The 22,666-nt window shown below is 32.9% G+C and overlaps 1 protein-coding gene across 7 annotated transcripts in view; it reads left to right on the top strand.

Moving 5' to 3' along the window:
* The window catches only part of WRN (WRN RecQ like helicase), a 134,952-nt gene that overhangs the window by 81,716 nt on the left and 30,570 nt on the right, over nucleotides 1-22,666 (top strand). For 5 of the 7 annotated variants that reach the window (XR_013993210.1, XM_081046237.1, XM_081046236.1 and 2 more), the window contains 10 exons: nucleotides 2,469-2,650; nucleotides 4,928-5,029; nucleotides 5,306-5,398; nucleotides 9,486-9,627; nucleotides 15,405-15,575; nucleotides 15,653-15,750; nucleotides 16,552-16,627; nucleotides 17,454-17,530; nucleotides 21,050-21,125; nucleotides 21,361-21,473. Coding sequence is in view for 6 of the 7 variants with exons in the window: in XM_081046237.1 (XP_080902363.1) it covers nucleotides 2,469-2,650; nucleotides 4,928-5,029; nucleotides 5,306-5,398; nucleotides 9,486-9,627; nucleotides 15,405-15,575; nucleotides 15,653-15,750; nucleotides 16,552-16,627; nucleotides 17,454-17,530; nucleotides 21,050-21,125; nucleotides 21,361-21,473 (1,130 nt within the window). In the remaining variant the exon portion in view is untranslated. The remainder of the gene's footprint in view (nucleotides 1-2,468; nucleotides 2,651-4,927; nucleotides 5,030-5,305; nucleotides 5,399-9,485; nucleotides 9,628-15,404; nucleotides 15,576-15,652; nucleotides 15,751-16,551; nucleotides 16,628-17,453; nucleotides 17,531-21,049; nucleotides 21,126-21,360; nucleotides 21,474-22,666) is intronic. The other 2 variants (XM_081046238.1, XM_081046240.1) reach the window with 1 other exon arrangement.

A 22,666-nucleotide genomic window follows, 5' to 3' on the forward strand; every position in this document is an offset into this window, starting at 1 on the left:
ATTCCTATAGTGATTGAAATCATGAAATAATTCCAATCTGTAATGATTCAAACCTGGTTCAGTGGGTATCAGACAGAAGATGTGGAGAGATTTAAGTTTAAGCCATCTTAGTAGGTTTCAGACAACAACGTCACTGTCTACATCAAATCCACACTGTGTCACTATAAGCTTGTGGACTAGCCCTCCTCTCCAGTAGAAATGAACTTCTGCTGTGCATTTTTCTTCCAATAGGTCATCCATTTCCTCTCTATGTAGCCCTCCCTATTAAATGTAGTTGTTAACCACCCCAAACCAAAATTGTTTAAACAACTTACCTCAGGTCGGGTTCGTATGTACTGTCTATAAAATTCACTATGCCTTGACATGCTGTAATGCATACCTGCATGAAAGCATCTGTTCTCTTTCTTCCTCTTCTTTCCAAAGATAGGAACGGGTATTATAGCTGCCAGAATAGAGATGTTACATATTCTTAAATGCTTATATTTTTATTCTGTTTTTCTTAGGAGCTTGAAAATTATCAGATCAAATTTATTAGCTGCTGCTTACTAAATGTTAATAATCGATGTTCAAGCTGTTAACTGAACAGGATTTCCTCTATTGTTGTGTTCTACTAATTACTCATTTAGGTAGAAACATCTCCCAAAGACAGGAGAGTACAAACTACCTATATTATTTTGTGATGGGAGACTTTGTTGGAAACATCTGGTTTTCCTGCCAATACATAGCTTTACTGAAACATTAATGCTTTGAAATTTGGCTTTAAAAACCTCACAGTGATCACTAATCATACCTAATATCTAGAAGGTATATATATAGGTATATGCTGCTATAGACAGGTGTCACAAATTTTCATCAACATTATGAAAATTAATAAATTAACATTGATTATGTCACTGTAGGCTGGCTTCAGGGGTTCTGTTGTGTCTTACAACTGGCTGGTATAGTGTACTCCTTGTTTGCCACCATAAAGAATTTAGAAGTTTTATATTTGAATTGAGAGTTCTCAGAATGATGAAAATACATTTCCTCATGTATATAGAATGGTCTGGTGCTTTTGGTATTACTTGCCATTTATTTATTTAGTGCCTACTGAATATATATATATATATATATGTACAGAATCCTAGATATTTATTTTCCTGTTTTTCTACAGTTGATACATACTTTACTGTGAGCCTAAAAGCAGAGCTGATCTCCCTAGCTCACCTCCCTAGCTCTTAATGTTCTTAATGTCTTGGATTGAGTGTTAGAATTGTAGTATTTTCTATTTTACAGTTTCAGAAAAAATTCTTTTTTCTTTTCAATTATTCATAAACAAATCTAAGCACCTTTGGATGTAGGTTTGTATTTTTAGTTTGTGACCATTCATTCTTATTTTTAATCTTGACTTTTAGTTTTATGTTCTTTTGTATTTTATTTGCCTTCTTGAGGTGGCTTGAATTCTTTTCGTTTCTGGAATTAGGTTGTGAATTATTTGATAAAATATCTTTATTTGTACCTGGGAGAATAGGTTTGTCTCATCTAAGAAGAGTATCATATGATGAAAATTAAATTCTCACCACACACGCGCACAAATGGTAACTGTGAGGTGATGGATGTGTTAAGTAACCTTATTGTGTTAATCATTTCACAATATGTATGTATATCAAATCATCACATTATACATCTTAAACTTATACAATATTATATGGCAATTATATCTCAGTAAAGCAGGAAAAAATTGAATAAGAAATAACATTAAAAAATAAAATTTGACTTATGTTGCTTATTCACTCTTAAATATAGGGAAATTGCCTAGTCTTATTCACTCTAAGCTTTTTCTTAATATATTTTTATTCCTGTACTTATTTTACTCTTACCGTTATAATACTTTCTCTGATTTGTTTGGCATTTTCAATCTACAAGTGATTGATTGAAATTACATTGAATTCAGTTTCATGCCAGAGACTTTAGTTAATTAACTAATTATTCTTATTAGAAGGTCAAAATTGTTCCAATTTCCAGGTATAAAACAAGTGATGGGGATATAATGTACAACATAGGGAATGTAGTCAGTATTATTGTGATAGCATGGTGCGGTGTCAGATGGTTGCTGGACTTACCATGACACTTTTAGGTATATAAATGTTGAATAACTATGGTGTATATCTGAAACTCATATAATATTATATGTTAGTTATACAGAAGGTGCCAAAAAATGTATTAAAGAAAGGAAAAAAAACTATTAAATTTGTAATACCATGAGTGATGCTAGCATTCATTTGATTAATGCCATATTTTGAGCAAAAAAATTGCTACCACAATTCAATTCAACTTTGAAAAGTAATACATAGATAACATCTCTTAAAATGTGTACCTTTCTTGGCACCTGTGATATTGCAATAAAAATCTTAAAAAATAAAAAGTGAAAATGTAGAATTTGAGTTCTGCTCAGTGTTTTGTCAAACCATGTTGTTATTTATTCTCAGTGTGTCATAGCTACCATAGCTTTTGGAATGGGCATTAATAAAGCTGACATTCGCAAAGTCATTCATTATGGTGCTCCTAAGGAAATGGAATCATATTACCAGGAGATTGGTAGAGCTGGCCGTGATGGACTTCAAAGTTCTTGTCACATACTCTGGGCTCCAGCAGACATTAACTTAAATAGGTAAAAACATTTATTGCTTTCACCCTTGCAGATTTCTTTTTTCTTGTCATATAAGCTTTGAAAGTATTTGAGGCAGCATCCAGAACTTCAAGTAATGTGTATAAGTGCATTTAAAACCAAATGAGGACATCTAAGAACATTTGTGATGAGTACTGCCACCCAGAGGAGGTGACCTATTTCAGTTATACTTTATTTAGTATGAAGAATTAACTAAATCAGGACTATCCTGGGAATATAACATAGATCCTATATAATATTTTGCTAGTATTGTGCATCAATGAGCTTTTTTTTTTTCCTCAGGTCCTCTCAAGTTTTGATATGTCTTCAGCCGCAGTTACTTCAGATGCCATTGATTTTTGTTATTGTGTTTTTTCATCCCATGCTATAACGGTGCTTATTCTAAATGACGTTTGTCTATCCTTATTTGGCTGTCTTTACCATTTGTTTCCTTTGTCAGTTTTATGAGAGCATACCAGTCCTTGACTGTGTGAATAATCATGTTGCACTGTACTGATTGACTGTCATGAAAGAAATATTAAGTATTCAGTGTTTAAATACAGGAAAACCATTCTATTTAAATACTGAACAAGCATTTTGTTGGCACTTACATTCTGTGAGATTTATATGGGAAAGGAAAACTTCACCTTGCAAAAATTTTAAGGGCAGCATTTAGCAACAGATTCCCTTATCCAGAGAGGGAAAAACTCAGGATAAAAACTTGTATGTTGTAACTGATGGGCCTGCCAAGTTGAAATATTTTCAAAATGCGCTCATGTAGCTATATAAATTGAGCTCTTGAATGGACATATTAGCCCATTTTGTTAAAAGGATGAGTGCCTGTCCAATACAGGTTGTTGTTTGTTTGTTTGTTTGTTTCTTTCTTTCTTTAGTGCCCACTATGTTCCAAGCGCCACGCTTTACGCTGGGGATACAATGATAAATAAAAGCAGATGTGGTACCGGTTTTCAGAGTGTCTACAGTATAACGGGAGTGGCCGATCTTGATCACATAATCACACAACTATGGATACATAGGGTTCATTCGACCATTCTAATTTTGTGTTTGAAAATTTTAATCAGAAGTTTTTTAAAAAGGGATCATGCTAACACATGTAAAATTACAATTGTGTTAAGTGCTCTGAAGGGAAGTTGCAGTGAGCAGTGAATATATAATGGGTGTGAATTTACCAAGTTGCAAAGCTCAGGTAAGTCTTCCTTCAGGAAGTGATAGGGTGAGTTGAGATCTGAAAGAAGGTCAAGGATTAATTAGGTAAAAATGTTTGCGATAAATTTTAAGCTCTTCCTTTTAAGACTAGTCAGTAGTTTCTGTTTCTTAACATAGAGTCAATAAAATCACCTTAAACAGAACAATTGTTTTCCTTTTGACACTAGTGTCTATATAAAATTTTTTATAAACTGATTTAAAATAATTGGGATAGAACACAACTCTACATGCTACTATTACATTTGGGATTATGTCAAACATTGATTCCTACCAGTTCTTATTTATTTGTGCATTATGCTAAAGCTGTTGAAGGCTTAACAGCCTGAGTTTTATATTGTGGCTTTTCAGGTTCGTCAATGAAGATAGTTCCTGTTTTCCTGGGTCTCAAAAGATATTTTAAATGGTTTTTCTCATTAAGATTTAACAGGAAGTAACAGTGATTAGTAATCAAATAGTGGTGCCAGAAAACCCACGCTTGCGTCTTTAGTATAGACAGGTTGTTCTTTGCGTCCATCCTAAAGGAAATAAAACTAGGGTTAATTAGGATAAAAAAGAATTTAACAAGGATTGAGGGCACATCTTATCATCCTTGTGGCAAACCTCTTCTATTAGGAAAAAACTAAAAAGTTTTAGAATAAATGGAGTTGCTGGTTCTTAACTGTGAAGATGACTGTAATTCACAAAATGTTTAGAGTCTGTCCTATGTTAGAATCCTCTGACTGAGAAGAAACTTGACTAGTCATCACTATAAATATGTAATTATATATTTCTTGTTGCAGAAGCCATACCATTGGCAAAGTCTCAGTGTAGAGAGAGGATCTAAGTAGAATTCTTTCAAAAATAATTTTCACTAAAAACTAGAAAAGTGCTTGCCTCTTGTGGGGGACATTCACTGGGAAGGGACACAAAAACTCCCTGGGATGATGGAAATGTTATCTATCTTCATAGGGGTATAATTGTTATAGGTTATGAAAAATAAACAATAGAAAGTAAATAAAAAGTAACAAAATCGCTAAGTGATTTATGTATTCCTATGATGTTTTTAATTGACAGGTACCGCCTTAGTGAGATAAAAAATGAAAAGTTTCGATTATACAAATTAAAGATGGAGGCAAATATGGAAAAATATCTTTATTCCAGCAGTTGTAGACGACAGTATGTATTATTTATTTTATATCAATTAATAACATGGTGCTCTTTTAAGAAAGAAGTTTTGCAAAATAATTGTGAGTATTTAGAAACAATATTTTGTTGGTGTTACATATGTACTGAATTTTTAAGGCAGCATTCTTTTTGCCTCAGTAAGCTGAAGCCAAATAATGAGGTCCCAGGTGAATCAATTAATGATGATTTCACCTCATTATTTTCAGCAATGAATTTAACATACATGTTTTTGTTCTTTTATTTAATTTTAAATTTTCTCTTGGGTAGAATCATCTTGTCTCATTTTGAAGACAAACAACTACGAAAAGCCTCCTTGGGTATTATGGGAACTGAAAAATGCTGTGATAATTGCAAGTCCAGGTAAAGATTTCTCCTAGATGGGCATTCTAACAGTCTTTGTTTCTCTTCCTTTGCAAATAATTTTTAATCAGTTTTTGTTGAATGGTATGTATTGTTGTTTTTAAACAAAATAATGAACTTACATATGTAAATAGATGACAAAACAGACAATATTATTTTGCTTCATAAATAGACAAACCAATAAAACGGTAGACCTCAATCTAGACATATCAGTAGTTACATTAACTTTAATAGGTCTAAAACACCATTGAAAGGTTGACATTGTTAGAACTGGTTTAAAAATATGACCCAATTATATGCTGTCCATAAGAAATCCGTATAGGTATAATTACATGTGTAGGTTAAAAATAAAAAGATAAAAACAAATACCATGAAAACAATGATCAAAAGAAAGCTGACGTTGTTATTTTAATATCAGACAATAGAGACTTTGGAGAAAGAATATTACCAGAGATAAAGAAAGACATTACATGATAATAAAAGGGTCAGTCTACCAATGTATCACAAACATATGTATACACAGAGAGAAAGAGACAAAGAGGGGGAGAGAGAGAGAGAAAGAGAGAGAGACAGAGAGACAGAGACAGAGACAGAGACAGAGACAGAGACAGACGGACAGAGACACTGGGATAGAGAGATAGAGATATTGATTTTAGGGAATTGGTTCATGCAGTTGTGGGGTTTGGCAAGCCTGAAATCTGTAGGGCAAACTGGCAGGCTGGAAAATTGGCAGAATTTCTATGTTAATAGTCTTGAGTTAGAATTCCTTGCTTTCCAGCAAACCTCAGTCTTTGCTCTTTAAGGCCTTCATTGGATTGGATGAGACTCACTCACATTATCAAGGATAATTTTGTTAAAGCAACTGAGTGTAAATATTAATCCCATCTACAAAATGCCTTTATAGTAACATCTAGATTAGTGTGATTGACCAAACGATTGGGCCCCATAACCAAGCCAAGCTGACACAAAGTTAACTGTCATATCTAAGAACATGTAATCTCAAGTGTGCATATATTTTACAAAGGAACTGACAGAATTGAAAGGAGAAATAGAGAAATTCATAATTACAGTTGGTAGTTTCAGTTGGTAATTTCATCTTCTTTCAGTAAGTAATAGAACTAGTACATAGAAAATCAGTGAGAAGGATAAACGGAAGTGTCAACAAACTGGATCTACGTAATTAACTTTTGTAGAACATTGTACCCAAACAGCAGCAGATGCAGAGGGAACATTCACAAACATTGACCATATTCTGGGTCATAAAACAAAACTTAAATTTAAAAGAGTAGTATTCACACACTGTATGTTTTCTGACTGGAATGGAATGAAACTAGAAATTAGTGACAGAAAGATAACAGACTACTAAATAACCCATGAGCCAAAGAGGGATTTTGGGGGTAAATCAGAAAATAATTTGAACTGAATGAAATGAAAATATAAAATGTATGGGAGGCAGGAAAGCAATGCTGAAAGAGAAATTTAGAGCATTAAATCCTTATAATAGAAAAAAAGTTTCAAGTCAGTAATTAAGCTTTCACCTCAAGAAGCAAATAAAAGCAAAGTAAGCTAAAAGGATGCAGAAGGAAGTAATAAAGATAAGAGCATAAAACAATGAAATAGAAAATAGAAAAACAGTAGAGAAAACCAATGAACTCAAAAGCTCATTCATTGAAAAGGTCAATAAAATTGATGGAAACTTCTAACAAGAAAATAGAGAGGACACACAGATTTCCAATATCAGGAGTGAAAGGAATTTCAAAGGAATTCCATCAGACATTAAAAGGATAATAAGGAAACACTATGAATAACAGTGTATGTACATTCAGTAATTTAGATGAAATAGAGCTATTCCTTGAGAACCTCAAGCTAACAAAACTCACCCACGCTGAAATAGATAACTTGAATGGTCCTACAACTGTTAAAGAAATGGGATCCTTCTTACAAACCTCTGAATATAAAATTCCTTAGTCCAAATGATTTTAACGGCAAATTATACCAAACATTTACAAGAAGAAATAATTCCATTTCTACAGTATGTTTCCATTTATGTGATATTCTCTCAAACATTAGACTATACTGTAGGGATGAAGAAAAAAATTAGTGGTTTCCAGAGGTTCGAGGGAGGGGAGAGAGTATGATTACAAAGGAATAGTACAAGGAAGTATTTTGCAGAGATAGATTTGTTGTGTGTCCTGGTTGTGGTGCTGGTAGCTGATTGTGGGGCTGGTTAGATGAGTCTATGCATGTGAATCCATGGATGTGTTTAAATTTGTAAAACTTTACATACACACAAACGCACACGCACACACTCACACAGACCACAATCAGTTTCATTACATATTAATTGAAAAAATAAAGTGAAAACAAAGGGTATACCTAGTTGAATTAATCGTATACCTAGGTGTGGTAACTGTGTTACTATTAGACAAAAGAAGTACTATTAAGGATGGAATGTTCTCATGTAGTCTGTCCTCACCAAGAGGACAGACTTCTTCTACGCATCAAAGTAAAAACGATAATTTACAAAAGTACAAATTGACAGGACAGCTGGAAGAAATCAACACATCCACGATCAAAGTAGAACAGTTTGATATAAATTTTTAGCAATCAGAAAATTAGTAAGCTATTGAAAATTTGGTTAACATAGTAACAAGTCTGATTTATCAGACATGTCTCATGTAGAACCCTGTACCAAACAATTAGAGCAATGTATCTGAAACATTTTTACTTCCTGCCCACAAAGTTGATGATATCTGTATAGTACACAAGGCTAGTTGAGTCTAGATTCTGTACAGAACCCTAAGGTGTGAAGGGATTAACCTTTCAGCACACCTATAAACTACTTGTAGCACACTGGTTGGGAAGGACTGAATTAGAGACTACACTTCTTACATATATGTGGAATATTTATAAAAATTGACTATTAGAGCAGTGATTGGCAAACTATGGCACATGAACCAAACTTGTTTGTTTTTGTGAATCAAGTTTTCTTAGAACACAGCCGTGCCCTTTTGTTTATATATTATAGTATCTATAGCTGTTGTTGCAGGGTCGAGCTGAGTAGTTGTGACACAGACAGAGACTATATCTCCCACAAAACCTAAATTATTTATTACCTGGCCCTTTATAAAAAAGTTTTCTGATCCCTGTGCTAGGTTGCAGCATGTCTCAAACGTTTTCAGTGTGTTGGAATCAAACACATCACATTTTCTCCAGAATGCAGTTGAATTAGAAGTAAATAAAAGGATAAACAAATTCTCACTCATTTGGATATTAAAAATAACACTTTTAAATAGCTCATGAATCAAAGGAAAAAGTCAGATTGGAAATTAAAACATTTTTAAAACTTAGTGGTAATTCCAATAATATACATTAAAACTTATAAGATGTAGCGTAGAGTACTTTGTGGAAAGAAAGCAGTTGAATTAGGTAGTTGAATTGCATTAGTTGATTTTCTCTAAAAGGAGTCCTTTTGTTCTCAACCCGCTTTAAAGAATTCTCATTTGTGTTAATGATAATTTCAAATCTACCTGAAGGATAGTTTAGGAATTTAGCTTCTAAAAAGGACTTAAATGAACAGTTTATAACAGATTATAATTTGTAATCTTTGTGTCATATTTTACAGTCATTACAGTTTAAACTAACAATTTATTGCATGAGAGATTTGTTTTTAAGTTAAAAATGTGTTTTGGCAACTTTTCCTTCCAAGTTACATTCTTCCAAAATTTAACACACAAGTCTAATATTTATATAATCAGTCAAACTCTCAGAGCTCTACTTCTGCTCTCTGCTTAAACTTCTTCCTCTTCTTTTGTCTATTATGGTCGAGGTACCTCCTGTGAAACTTGGGTTCTAGGGCATTGGAGTTGAGAACCATCAGCATAACGTACGGTGATACTACATTATAGTTTATATTTCATGTTTTACATACTTCACATGCACTTGACTGTAATGAACTTTATTTGTAGCTTCTGAAGCAGTTGACACATTTGAGATATTTTTTACTTGGCTAATTATTACATTAAATCTTTTTATTTCTGAAGGTATATGCTTTGGCTAAGCTTTCTAACATACTGTTTTTATTTAGATTGAATCATTGCTTTTCCATTGATGACTCAGATGATATGTCACAGGACTTTGGTCCACAAGCATTCAAGCTATTATCTGCTGTGAACGTGTTCCAAGGAATGTTTGGAATTGGGGTTTCAATTTTATTTCTCCGAGGTTCTGTAAGTATATCTGTGAATCACCTCCATAGTTTTTTTTACTCCTATTACACTTTTCTTCAGAGGTTTGCTGTATTACAGTTGTAGCTTTGGCTTTAGAAGAATTATTAGAAACACAGAGAGTCATATTAATTTACAGGTAGGCACTGTATTCATTACTTCTGACCTGTGTGTATCACATCTATTGCTGTTTTCATATTTCAAGCTGACATTCAGCTCTGAAACTCAGAGATAAATGTAAAAAAGCAAGTTTATTACATGGCAGGTGGATGAATCCCTAGACTGGTTTTTCTTAGGATAATTAAGAAAAGTTAACCTTTATTATGGCAAGGGACAAGTTAGAACAAAATTGTATCATTTAGTGCCCTGGAAAGTAGTAAATTCTTTGAACGAAACTTTAATCTCAGTGATTATTTGTGAAAACAATATTTGGCAGTATATTTTTTTCTCCTGTTCTGTTTCTTATCAGAAGCATTGAAAATTACAAGGAAGTTTTTTATTTTTGTTTTTTGCTTTACCAATGAATAGTCAATTCAGCTACTTTTTTTTTTTTTTAGTGTGCCAGCATTATGCTAACAATGGCAGGTGAATATGAATAAGTCATGACCCTTACAGTTAAAGAGCTTTTTCTGTAGTTCTTTTGTTTATATAATTTTATTCCTGATTTAGAAGTCAGTAAAGCAAAGGTAAGTAGTGTATATTAATATTAGCTGAATAAATCAGAAGTGTGATAGAATCCTTTGCAAATATGTATATTGATTAAAAATGTACTTAAAGTAGAGATTAAAATTCTCACTTGTACGTTGCATTTAAAAAAGTAATTTCAGTAAGCATTTATTTGTCGAATACATGAATGCTTTGTGTGAATATTTTCTGAATTTTTATTTTGCTTAGGAAGGGACATATTCAATTAATCAGTTATAAATATTTTTAATGAAATATGTTGAAAACATGTTAACTTTTTGGGTCGTGATGTTTTTAGATTCTGAATGGAGTTCAAAATTTGGTTTTAAATCACACCACATTTGATTAGAAATTTAATCATTGTGTTGACTAAGGAATTTGATTTTAGCTGCAGTGAGTTCTTTTTTTTTAATAAAAAGAATTTAAGTTGAAGGGATAGATTAAATATAATGGTATCTCTGAAAATTTCTTCTATCTCTGTCATCTTCAAGACCTGTGTATGCCAGCTGAATGTATAATTTAGAAAAATTATTCTTGTTTTAATTTGCTATAATCCGGTGGTATCCAGTATCAACAAATAAGTGTAAGTGGGCTCCTAGACAAATTTGAACTGGTCGCAAGAGGGATCAGATTTCACCTATTATTTGAAAACCAAGTCAGACCACTTATACTGGCTGTCTCTTCTGGGAGTCTTCAAATTAAGAAGTTTTTTCTTTGTGAAATTTTATACTACCCTTGCTAGGTAAAGGTGTAAAACTTTTAAAAAGTACCACTTGGCAAAAATTTGTAGACATTAACTAGAGTGAAAATAAAGCAGTTTTTTCACCCTCCATATCAGTGATCTTGGTATCTACTGGGATATTGTTTTAAAAATTATAACTGTATTTCTCTTGGGCATTTAGTAAATCGTCCACCTTAACTAATTTAGGCAAAATTAATATCTCTGTAGATAATTTTGATCTGTAAGATGATAAATATATTAAACTGGGAACTCTTGGAGTTTATTTAAAGAGAGAATATTTGTACATATATACAACACATATAATTTCAGCAGCGCATGATTTTCCTTCCTTACACAAGACTTTTCTAAATTGTATAAATGATTATGCAGCTCATCCAGGTATTTGTGAATGGAGTTTAAGACTGTTTTTTAAAAGCACAAGTTTAGTTAGAAATTAAATAGTAGAAATGTTGCCTAAGGAACTTTGTTTTAGTGTCTAAACAGCTTACCACATAAATATCTTCAAACACCCTGTATGAATAAGTGATAAGATGTGCAGTTATCTTAATATGATAGATCAGAAAATAGAAGCACTGTCACTAATTTGCATTACCAGGAGATTAAGTTAAACCTCTTTCCTGATCACATTATAAAAGGGGTAAACCTTATGATGGTGGCAGAATTAGATAACACTTTTGATACAAGATGCTTTGACCGTAGGCAGCCATTGGAAAATTATTGGTAGTTTTAATCACCCTTTATGATTTTCAAACTGTCCGATACTTAATTCTTTGTATAAGCTATTTTGTCTGATTGAATTGTGTTCCTAGAGATAAAAATTGTTACTTTATTTTTGGTTTCGTTATGTACATAGAATTACAGCTCCAGAAATGACTTTTTAAAGACCTGAAGTGGCAGCTGTGAGCTCCTTTGGCCTGTAGGAACTGGGAAAAAAGTAAAAGGGAAAAAATTAATAAAAATATAAATAGCAACTATGGGTTTGTTTTGTACTCTAAGAACATAGGGATTTAAAAATTTTGCATTACTGTTTATAATTTCTTTCCCACTAGTTACTAAACATATGTTTTTGTATAGAGCACTATATTGTTTTGTGGGGAATCAAGAAGCTAATCAGAGAAGTGGCAAATTTGTTTGTTTTCTCTGTCAGATAGTGGTACAAAGATTTTGCTTTTATCAAAAAGTGATACTTTTAGTTGTGTGCTCTAGCCAGTCAACTGTCTTTATTCTAACACTTATCCATCAATGTTTAGCTATCCATATTCCTTGATATACTGATTTGGTGCCCCTTATTTTACTAACTTCATACTAGTAAATGTGTTCACTCACTTCACTTTTTTTCCTGCTTATGAAAGGAAAGGCTAGAGGAATAATTTTTAGTGTCTAGATTGTTAGTAAGTACTAGATAGGCAGCTTAATACCTTTGATGTTAGTTTGCAAGCAGTAGCATCTTCTACTACAAAGTTATGCCCTAGCAGATGCAGTGTGCCGTTACAAGTATTCCAGGGAAAACTAACTAAACACCAAGTCATGATTTTTCCTGATTTAGAAATTCAGGTTCAATTAAAGGATCAGCTGTTAGCTAATAAAAACTAAGTCAATGCTGTTGACCAAGCCCTGTCTTGGTTACTCAATCTTCACAACGTCCCTGAGAGATAGAAACTATAATTATTCTTGTATAGCAGCCAAGGAAATAGAAGCACAGATAAGTAATTTGCCCAAAGTAAAAAAGCTGGTTAAGTGTCACAGTTAGGACTTGACCTCAGGTAGTCTTGCTGTACTAACTACACTCAAGGTATATGTAAATGTATATGTGTACATGTACGTATGTATATGTATATTAGTATGTGTGTGTGTACGTGTGTGCATGTGCATGCACATGCGTGTATGGAATAGTAATAAAAGATTAGAACCAGCAGTCTGGAAACCTGTGTTTTAGTCCTAGCTCTAGGACCTTAGTCTACCATTTAACATCTTTGAGCCCCTGAGTTCGTAATATGAGTAAAAAATGACTAAGTAGATCAAGAGTTCCAGCATTTCTTCCAGCTCTGAAATTATATGATGTAAGTCAGTTACATAGGTTGGGATTATTAAGAATAAGGTGGGTGTTTCTATTTCTGTAAATCTTGTTTTAATAAAATTTTTGTAACTAAAATCATGACACTAATGCTTATTACTTAGCTATTTTAACAAAAAGAATTCTATTTTTATTTATAAGATTTAACAGAATGCATGTTACAGATTTTGTTAACTAGATTTACTGGAAGCTCACGTGTTTTTATGCTCAGTATGTAGGCCCTCATGTGTCTCTGATGGGAATTTATCCCAGTCTAATCTTATTTCAGCCTAGATTGCCTTTGTGTGAAGGATCGACTTCGTTTAGGCTATTTCTCTTGTATTCACATTTTTAACATTCCAAAATAATAAAGTTGTAACTGTAACATTCTCATCTGTTGAACAAATCCAATGCATTCATAAGAGAGACTCTTACTGTGCCTGAGTTATGTCTGCTGAAACTCACTGTATAAATACGTTTGATTTTGACCCCTGGATTTTTACATGCATTGATTGTTAAACCTACATTAGAGTATAGATGAAATGTAAAAATGGTGAATGGCAGGCGGTGCCTGTTTCTAAAATTTTAGCCTGCATGTTATATTGAAATCTTTAGAATAGAGTAACCTCTTGACATATTCAAGGAATGAATGTTTTTGAAACATGAATATAACCTAAAATCCAGTGTTTATATTAGAGAGCTCATTATCACTCGAAGTAATTTAAACATAAAGGTACTTAATATTACTAAGTATTTATAGCTCTATAGTATTGTCTGTAAGATTATATTGAGAAATAGTCCACCAGAAGAGCTGCTGCCTCTTCTGTGATCAAGAGGCTATCTGTCAATGGGGAAGCAACCAGAACAGTGCCTGACCCTGAACTGCACGAATAGGGAGCTGTACCGATCAGGAAGGTTCTACTTCTGCATGCTCTGAGGACCACCCTGAGCCTGCTATAATCTATATCGATAAGATGGATGCTTTTTGACACTTGGGAAGCTAAGGTAGTAGTTGTACGCTGGATTCTTTGTTAACACTTTCTTGTAAAAAGCAAGCGCCTCCACAAATGCAGCTGCAAAAATAGCAGAAGAGCAGCCTTGCCTCACTTCCTGCTTATAGATGTCACGTAAATGCCTCTGGCTAGTGGAAGTTAAATTATATTCAGAACCCTAGCTGAAAGGGAGTTTAAGAAATCATGTTTGTAACTTCTCTGGTAGATGTTACAGTGAATGAAGGTTGGAATGACCCCTGAATCACAATCTGCCATATTCACCACAAATACATTGGATAAGAGCAATTTTCCATTTGCATTTGTGTAGGATGAATGAAAGCGGTAGTTAGAGGGCAAAGTGAATGGAAAGGTACTTTATAGTGAAGGTGGGGAGAGTCATCTCTGTTAGAGAACAAGAGAATTGCATATGACAGACTAGCTTCCCCAACATTTCTAGAACTTGATGGCTACGAAGAGTCTCATCAGAATATTCTCTTCACTTAGGGAAAAATATTTCAAAAGCAGCAGCTCTTTAGCACATACCCGCTTTTCCTGGTGTAGCTGAGTGAAGCAGCTAAATCAGAAATGATTACCGTGTTTCCCTGAAAATAAGAACTAGTCTTATATTAATTTTTGCTCCAGTAGGGCTTATTTTCAGGGGATATCTTATTTTCTTTCATGTACAAAATCTACATTTATTCAATTACTGTCATGTCATCTTCTTCTGGAACATCGTCATAATGTACTAAATGAGTCAATCTGGCTGAGCTCTTAACAGGGGCTTATTTTTGGGGTAGGTCTTATTTTCGGGGAAATACAGTAAGTAAACTTGGCAGTGCATCTTGAACATAAAGCACAGTAATGACAGCCACGCAGTGGAAACCGAGTGATTGCATTGCGCTCCCTGGTTACTAGCTGTTGGGTCACACTGCCTTTTAACACCCGTGCTTCTTAGTCTAGAGCTGTAATTATGATCACTGTTTTCAAACAGTAATGTGTGTTCATACAAGGTCTAAATAATAAAAGTTAAATAGTCCAAACATATCCAGACCTATACGTGGGGAAATGCAATGTGAATTACATGTGAAATTTTCTGCCATTATTTTTAAAAAACAACAGGAACACTATTTTGATTACATATTTATTTGTGACTTAAGTATTCAGAGCAGGAAGGATGGGTATAAAAATTTTGTAGGTTTTTAAAGCTGAAACTTGGTGTTAAATCCAAAGACTCAATAGACAGTTTTGTGGTTTACTTCCTGTTTAATTAAATAAGCATTTTTAGATATTGATGTATTCCTAATTTCAGAATTCGCAGCGTCTTCCAGATAAATATCGCAGTCACAGCCTTTTTGGCACTGGCAAGGATCAAACAGAGAGTTGGTGGAAGGCCTTGTCTCATCACCTCATGAATGAGGGATTCTTGATAGAGTCTCCTGGGCGTAGCAAATTTGTAAAAATTTGCCAACTTACTAAAAAGGTATGCGATGTAGAAGTCTATCTGTTTGATACAATTTTTCTAACCATGCATTAAAAGCTTCTTCTTGCGTTCAATAGGGTAGAAATTGGCTTTATAAAGCCAATACAGAATCTCCTCCGAGACTTATCCTTCAAGCTAATGAAGAGTTGTGTCCAAGAAAGTTTCTTCTACCAAGGTTCATTTTTCTGTTTTCTCTTTTGTTGTCACTTCTGGGTTTTTTGTTGTTTAAATGATTCAAATTATATTCGATTTACAGGTACCACACAGGTAAAATGGGTAAAGATACTGTTTTTGCATATCTTTTTTAGTCAGTTTGGGATATAGGTCAGTGGGAGAAAGATAAATTATAGAACACTTTTCTTGGTCGACAGAAAATAGCTGAGTATAGTATTTAGAAAGCTGCTTTCCCATTGATTAAAGAAGAAGCATTGAGATCAATGTGGAAGAATCTATATACTATATTTTCTTTTCATATGTAGAAGGTGGGAAGGAAATACACTTGTTACCTGCTTTTTATACCTTTACATGCTATCAATCATTTATCAGTTTTTTAATAAATTGAGATATGATTGATATAGCATGTGTAAGTATGAAGTGTACGACATGTTGGTTGATACATTTATAGGTTGCAATAAGATTACTACAGTAGCTTTAGCTAACACCTTTATAAGGTCACATAATTATTCTTTTTTGTGTTGAGAACAATTAAGATCTAGTGTTAGCAACTTTGAAGTTATAATACAGTATTGTTCACTATAATTATTATGTTGTGCATGTATATAATCAGTTTTTCTTTTAAACTTAAAGTTTAAAGAGCTTTGAAAGCTCTGTCAGAGCTTTTTCTGAAAAAGAAAATTTTTTAAATCATCAGTTCTAAGAGTAATATAATTACATCTGCCTTCCTAAGAATGGAGGTATGATGTATTAGATAATTACATTTTAACATTTACGATAATTTGATTTTATTATTTTTCAGTTCTAAAACTTTGTCTTCGGGCACTGGACAGCATTCCTCTAATCAAGTACCACTTGAATTAACTGCAGAGAATAAGGTTGGTTTTTATTGAAGAGGTGGTTCTTACTTGTTTTATTTTTTTATTGATGCAACCCTTATTTAAAAATTTTATATTTTAATTCCCCTCCAATTAGAAAAGGAACATGCCATGTATAACAAAATGTAAAATTTTGAAAGAGAAGTGATAATGAAAGGAATAAAATGTGTGGAATGTAATTTCTGGGTTAATAGAATAGTGAGAAGTATTTGACAACGTAACTTATTTTGATTCTCTCTAACTTTTGAGTCTATTTTATAACTCATTTGGCTTGCAGATTTTTGTTTTGTTTTGTTTTTACATATTTTGATACTTATAGTTGATAGAAAAATGACCCTGATTCCTAAATGTTCTCATTAAAGTTACACATGTGCACACACACACACACACACACACACACTTTCTTGCTTTGTTTTTGGATCTTAACTTTTACAGATTAAATACTTACCTGCAAGCAGATTTCAGCTAATTAGAACACGGGTAATAGATAAAAATGCTTCTGGTGAACTTGCTCTGTTTTTTTTTTCAAGTATGCAGAATGTAATTGAATCGTTTTTGTAACTTGGGCTCTTGTTATGTCTCAAATAATTATTTTGATGATAAATTTTCTATAGATTTGGGAGGAATGGGACATTATGTTGCATTTCTAACTGTTTTTAGAACCTTAGAAGTTAATAATTCTAGAGCTTATTTTCAGGTGATTTATCTAATAAATTGGTTGTTAGAGGAAAAGTTGTCATTATAGATGTTGTATCTTATTTTCTTCATATTTAAAAGCTTTTTGAAACTTCTAATTTTTTAAAATGAACCTCTCTATGTTTAAAAGCAGTTTAACTTGGCGAAGATGTATTCCTACAAAGCATATGATAAAATTTCTTCTGGGACTAACATTCCTAAAAAAAGGTACAGAGTTCAAAATTTTTATTTTCTATACTTACTTTATCAACACTATTTTTCTTTCTTTCCTAAAGAGAAAAGTCTGTGAGGTGCTGGGCCATTTCACTGGCAGAAGGAAGTTAAAGTTAAAGTATAAGCCTGCAATGTTATAGTTATTAAAGCAAACCTATAAAATGATAGTACTAATACTAATTTACTGGCTAAAACTTCTTGGGTATTATTGTTTGCCAGGCTCTATGCTAAGTGCTAAGCATTTTTTTTTTATATGTGATATCTCATTTAATTCTTACAACAACCTATGAGTTAGCTACTATTTATCCCCATTTTATAGTTGAAGATACCAACAGTTAAGGAGTCAACTAATTTATTCAAAAGCATACAGGTAATGGCAGAGCTGACTTTCAAATCTATATTTGTCAACCTGTAGCATCTAAACACTAATTAATTTTATTTGTATGAAACATATATTCTCATTCCACTTTTTAATAAAAAGGTTCTATGGCAACATAAAATGGTAGGTATTAGAGTTGGTAGAAAATAAAAGTAATGTACCTATTGTACTTTAAATTTTAATATTTGACTTGCTGACTTAACAAAGGGTGGAGAATCTACAGAATGACAGAAGGTCTGAAGATGGAGAATTTGAAAAACTCCCGAGGACCTATATGCAGATTAAAATAGACTATGTTTATATACATATCAGAGGGGAGTAAATTAATGTGCTTTAACACTTACTTTCTGACGGTTTATTTACTCAGATAATACTACTTTGGATCTGACAGAAACATTTACCATACCACTCTCCCACCACAAACAATTTCTTTTTGTTTGGCTATTACTATGTTTTATATAAAGAAAAGGTTTAAGGAGTGTACAAAACAATATATTCATTTGATATACTGAAGCATTTCTTCCTTCAAACATTTACTGTGTTCTTACTAGGCATCTTCTTTGGGCCAGGGACTATTATAGGCACTGGGATTCAGTGGTAAATAATAGAGACACATAGTCACTTGTCCCACCAGAGTTTCTACTCTAGCCAGATATACAGGTAAGGGAACATTAAATTACCACCCAGCATTATAATACTTTGGAGACACATTTTTGGAAGTGACACTTGAGGTTTCAGTAGAAGTTTGTCCAGTGAAGTGAGGGAATCTTGTCTAAGCAGAGGAATGGCTCACATACTAAAACCTGAAAGCAAGAGAGGGTTGGACATGACAGAGGCATTCACTGGTATGCCAGCGATTACCTGGTAAAGGGAAACGAGAGTGGTAACATTTAAGACTGGAGAATTAAATAGGGCCCAGAATATCTCTGGTTATGTCAAGCACTTGAGTTGAGCCATGAAGGCCGTTTGGAGCTAAGGAAATGTTTTAAGAAAAACAGTGACCTGAAGAACAGGGACAATTTATGATAGAGAACAGGGGTTGACAAACACTTTGTAAAGGATCAGATAGTAAATATTTTAGGCTCTGAGAGCCATGTGGTGTCTGTCTCAACTACTCAACTTTACCGTTGTAGCCTCACAGCAGCTGTGGATGCTGTGTAAACGAATGAGTGAGGCTGTGTTCCAATAAAACTTTATTTATGGACACTGAAATTTGAATTTCATATAATTTCCACATGTCACAGGAATGTTCTTTTGATTTTTCTTAACCATTTAAAAATGTAAAAGACCATTTTCAGCTTACAAGCCTTACCAGAACAAGTTCATTTGAATTTTCATTAAAATAATACATGTACATGATTTTGAAGTCAGTTGGCACCTAAAGGCATATAACAAAGTTCACACCCTTGCCAGACCTGCTTTGTTCTGTTCTGTAGAAGCAATCACCCTCAAATCTTCTGCCTGATTTCTCTGGTATTTGCCACCATATTTCTAAGTGACATGCTTAGGTTACTATTTTTTGACTTACTAGTTTTAGAAATTTTCTGTTGACATCCTATAATGGTAGGTTAGGGCTTATATTCCATATTCCCTTCCCTCCTTTCCCCTTTTTTGATTCCGCCCTACCCCCCCAACATGATTATATTTCAAATTTTGGTCATATTAATAATTTGTTTTTACATTATTAAATCTACTCAAATATTATATACCACTCAGCCAAAGTATGTTATGATGGCCACTATCACCTTAATTTTCCTTGATGTTACTGCCTTTTTTTGTTTTCTTTGCTTGTGTTTTAGTGTTCCTATTATTACTTTTTCTTTTCTCCTATTTTCAATCTCTTTTTGTTCATTTATTCTCTTGAGTTCCTTGATTATATTGTCTCCCATCTAATGAAAGTTTAATTTTAGTTATCAAATTTTTAGTTTCTATGAACTATTTCTTGTTCTCTTTCTTCTTTAATATATAGCAATCTTTTCTTGTTTAATGGATATGGTACCTCCACTTATCTCTTTGATGATATTGAGCTTTTCTTCTTTGTATTTGTAATAGCATTCATAGGCAAAACATTTTTTATTAAACATTTCCATGTGTATTTCTGCTTCCGGGACACGTTAGCCAGGATTTTGCCAGTATATGTGGTAATAAAATTATTACTTGTGAAATAATTTAATATGCCTTTTAGAAATAGTACATTGGTATAAAGATTTCCATTAATGCTAAGATAAAGGTTAATGTAATTATATTATTTACAACAAATTTGTAATTGTGTTGAGTAACCTGATGTTATTAATTCTTTGAACTAGTGTTATCTTTCTTTGGGTTCAAATCTATTTAATTTTAGTGATAGGATTTGATAACTGTGAAAATGAAATCTTACATTACTCTGTAGATTTCAAATTGTTGCAACAGAAATTTATAAACAGTTCTTAAATATCAAACATGTTCTCCCCTTCCCTCCACCCAAAAACAAGGAATTTATTTAAATTTGGCATCTTTTATATAGACTATTTTATACCATCTCATTTTTATAACTTTTTATCTTTATAATTAATCAATGAGAAATGCTCCTTGTAGAAATTGGTTTTCTATCTAGTTTGCTGCCTAGCATCTTTCATATAAAGTTGTTCACTAATTAGGTGTTTTTATCCTTTTTAGACGTCAAAAGCAAAATTACTCCTTTTGGCTTACTTTTGTTTGTTTGATTTTAAAGAACATTGTGAATAATTTGATTAATCCCGTGCTAATGTTACTTACAAACCAAAAATTAATGATATCACAGCAAAGAATCTTAGATTGTATCCCTCTTGGCTAAAAAAAAATGTTATCTATATAAATAAGGAGTATTTCCTTCGAAGCATTTGGTTGAGGAGGAGGACGGGGCAAATGCAGTTCTTAAGTACACCAATTTTGGGATGAACTTGAATTACATTTTAACTTTACCATGGTAATGAGTGTATTTGATCTAAAATGTTTAAAATCTAAACTGTCATATGAGTAACAATTGCTTTATTGGTGTTGGGAAGAATAATGTTAGCATAGACTTGAAAACATATTCTCATTTTGGGGTGAAATAAAAAGTGAACTTGGAGAAAGAAAAGCTTTTATTATTTGTTTTCTTTTAAATTTTTTAGCATCATGGTGCAGTCACCAGGAAAATCTTACACGTCTGCAGAACCTGCTATTTCCGCTCAAGAGCAGGAGACTCGGGTACGGCTTTTAAAAGGCAGTTGGTTTTTGAGAGTTTAGTTATGATTCTGTGCATGCTTAAAATTCTGTTGCCAGTATTTTAAAAATTGTTCTTTAGTTAAGAGTCTGATATAGAGTTCAGTTGATTTTTCATCCTAAGGGAAAATATGATATCTAAAGCTCTAAAAATAAAGGACTGGGTTTGTCTAAGTACATCTTAAAAAACATTGAGTTGTTTTTTTTGTTCTTTGTTCAGACTGTGTTATACAGCAAATTGGTAGAAGCTAGGCAGAAACATGCCAATAAAGTGAATGTTCCTCCAGCTGTTCTGGCAACAAATAAGATTCTTCTGGACATGGCCAAAATGAGGTAAACTATCTATTTGTTTATATTCTAACTTAATTTTCTTCTAATGTAATAGATTTGTAAAACATACCTTAAGTGATAATGACTATGGCTCCAACTGTCAAATCTGGTGAATATGACATTTGTCACATCTGTTGTTGACTCCCAAATCCCCCATGCTGCTGCCAGTATCTTCACTGAGCTTTATTTCCCTGTTCCTGTGTTAATGAAAACCAGCTGTTTTCAGCCATCAGATCCAGTACATAAAAAAAAAAAAAATCTCAATTGTTACCCAGCAATCCCCCAGATGTGCATTTCAGGCAAATACCAAAACTCTTCTTTCTGAATTCCTTGTTTTTGTTAGTCATACCATGTCATTCCCAATAACGCATATTTAAAACCTCTGAAGTTATTTTCACTCCTCTAACATATATCATAGTCTTCCTTTTGTTTAAATAGTTTTTAGACTTTTTTATTTAAATGTTTTTTTTGTGTCTGTCTGTGCCTTCTTCCCTCTTTTTAGGAGCACCGCGTTAGTTCAGAACCCGACCCTTGGACTACTGCAAATGCCTTTTAACTAGTTGCTCTTAGTGTCTCTCTCTCTCTCTTTGTCTCTCTTTCTCTCTCTCTCTCTCCTGATATATGAGTACCAAATTAATCTTTCTTTATCATGTACTTCTGCTTAACTAGTTTCCCATTATCCTAATTTCTTTAGCTTACAATTCAAGGCCCTCCATTTTTGGACTTAAACCTACTTTCCATCTAAGCCATAGAATTTTAAATGGTTTATCTTACTTAGGTTTTTTACTATTTGTTGAAGACCTGTTTTCAACTTCCATGTACTTATTTACAATGTTGCTTCTGCTTTGTAGTTTCCTTGATTCCCCAAAACTCCTGTTAGGAAATTCTTTAAGACCTAGCTTTATTATTATTTTCTCCATGAAGTCTTCCATGTTCTTACCAGCAAAGTAATTCCTCTATTTGGAATTCACAGAGGACTTTTAAATATAAATTTTGGAGATGTTTCTATGGCACTTATCACACAGTGCTTTATTTTTTGTTATTATTGACATACATGTGTTATATCTTCTAGATTTTAAACTCTGTGAATAATGATAATACTCATATGTTCCCCATCCTTTTGTGTCTTCCAAAGCACCTAATAGAATGCCTAATAAACACTATGTGGGCAATAAATATTTAGAAAAAATTGTTTG

Source organism: Rhinolophus hipposideros (genome assembly GCF_964194185.1).
Source record: "Rhinolophus hipposideros genome assembly, chromosome: 4".
In the NCBI taxonomy this organism is placed as follows: domain Eukaryota; kingdom Metazoa; phylum Chordata; class Mammalia; order Chiroptera; family Rhinolophidae; genus Rhinolophus; species Rhinolophus hipposideros.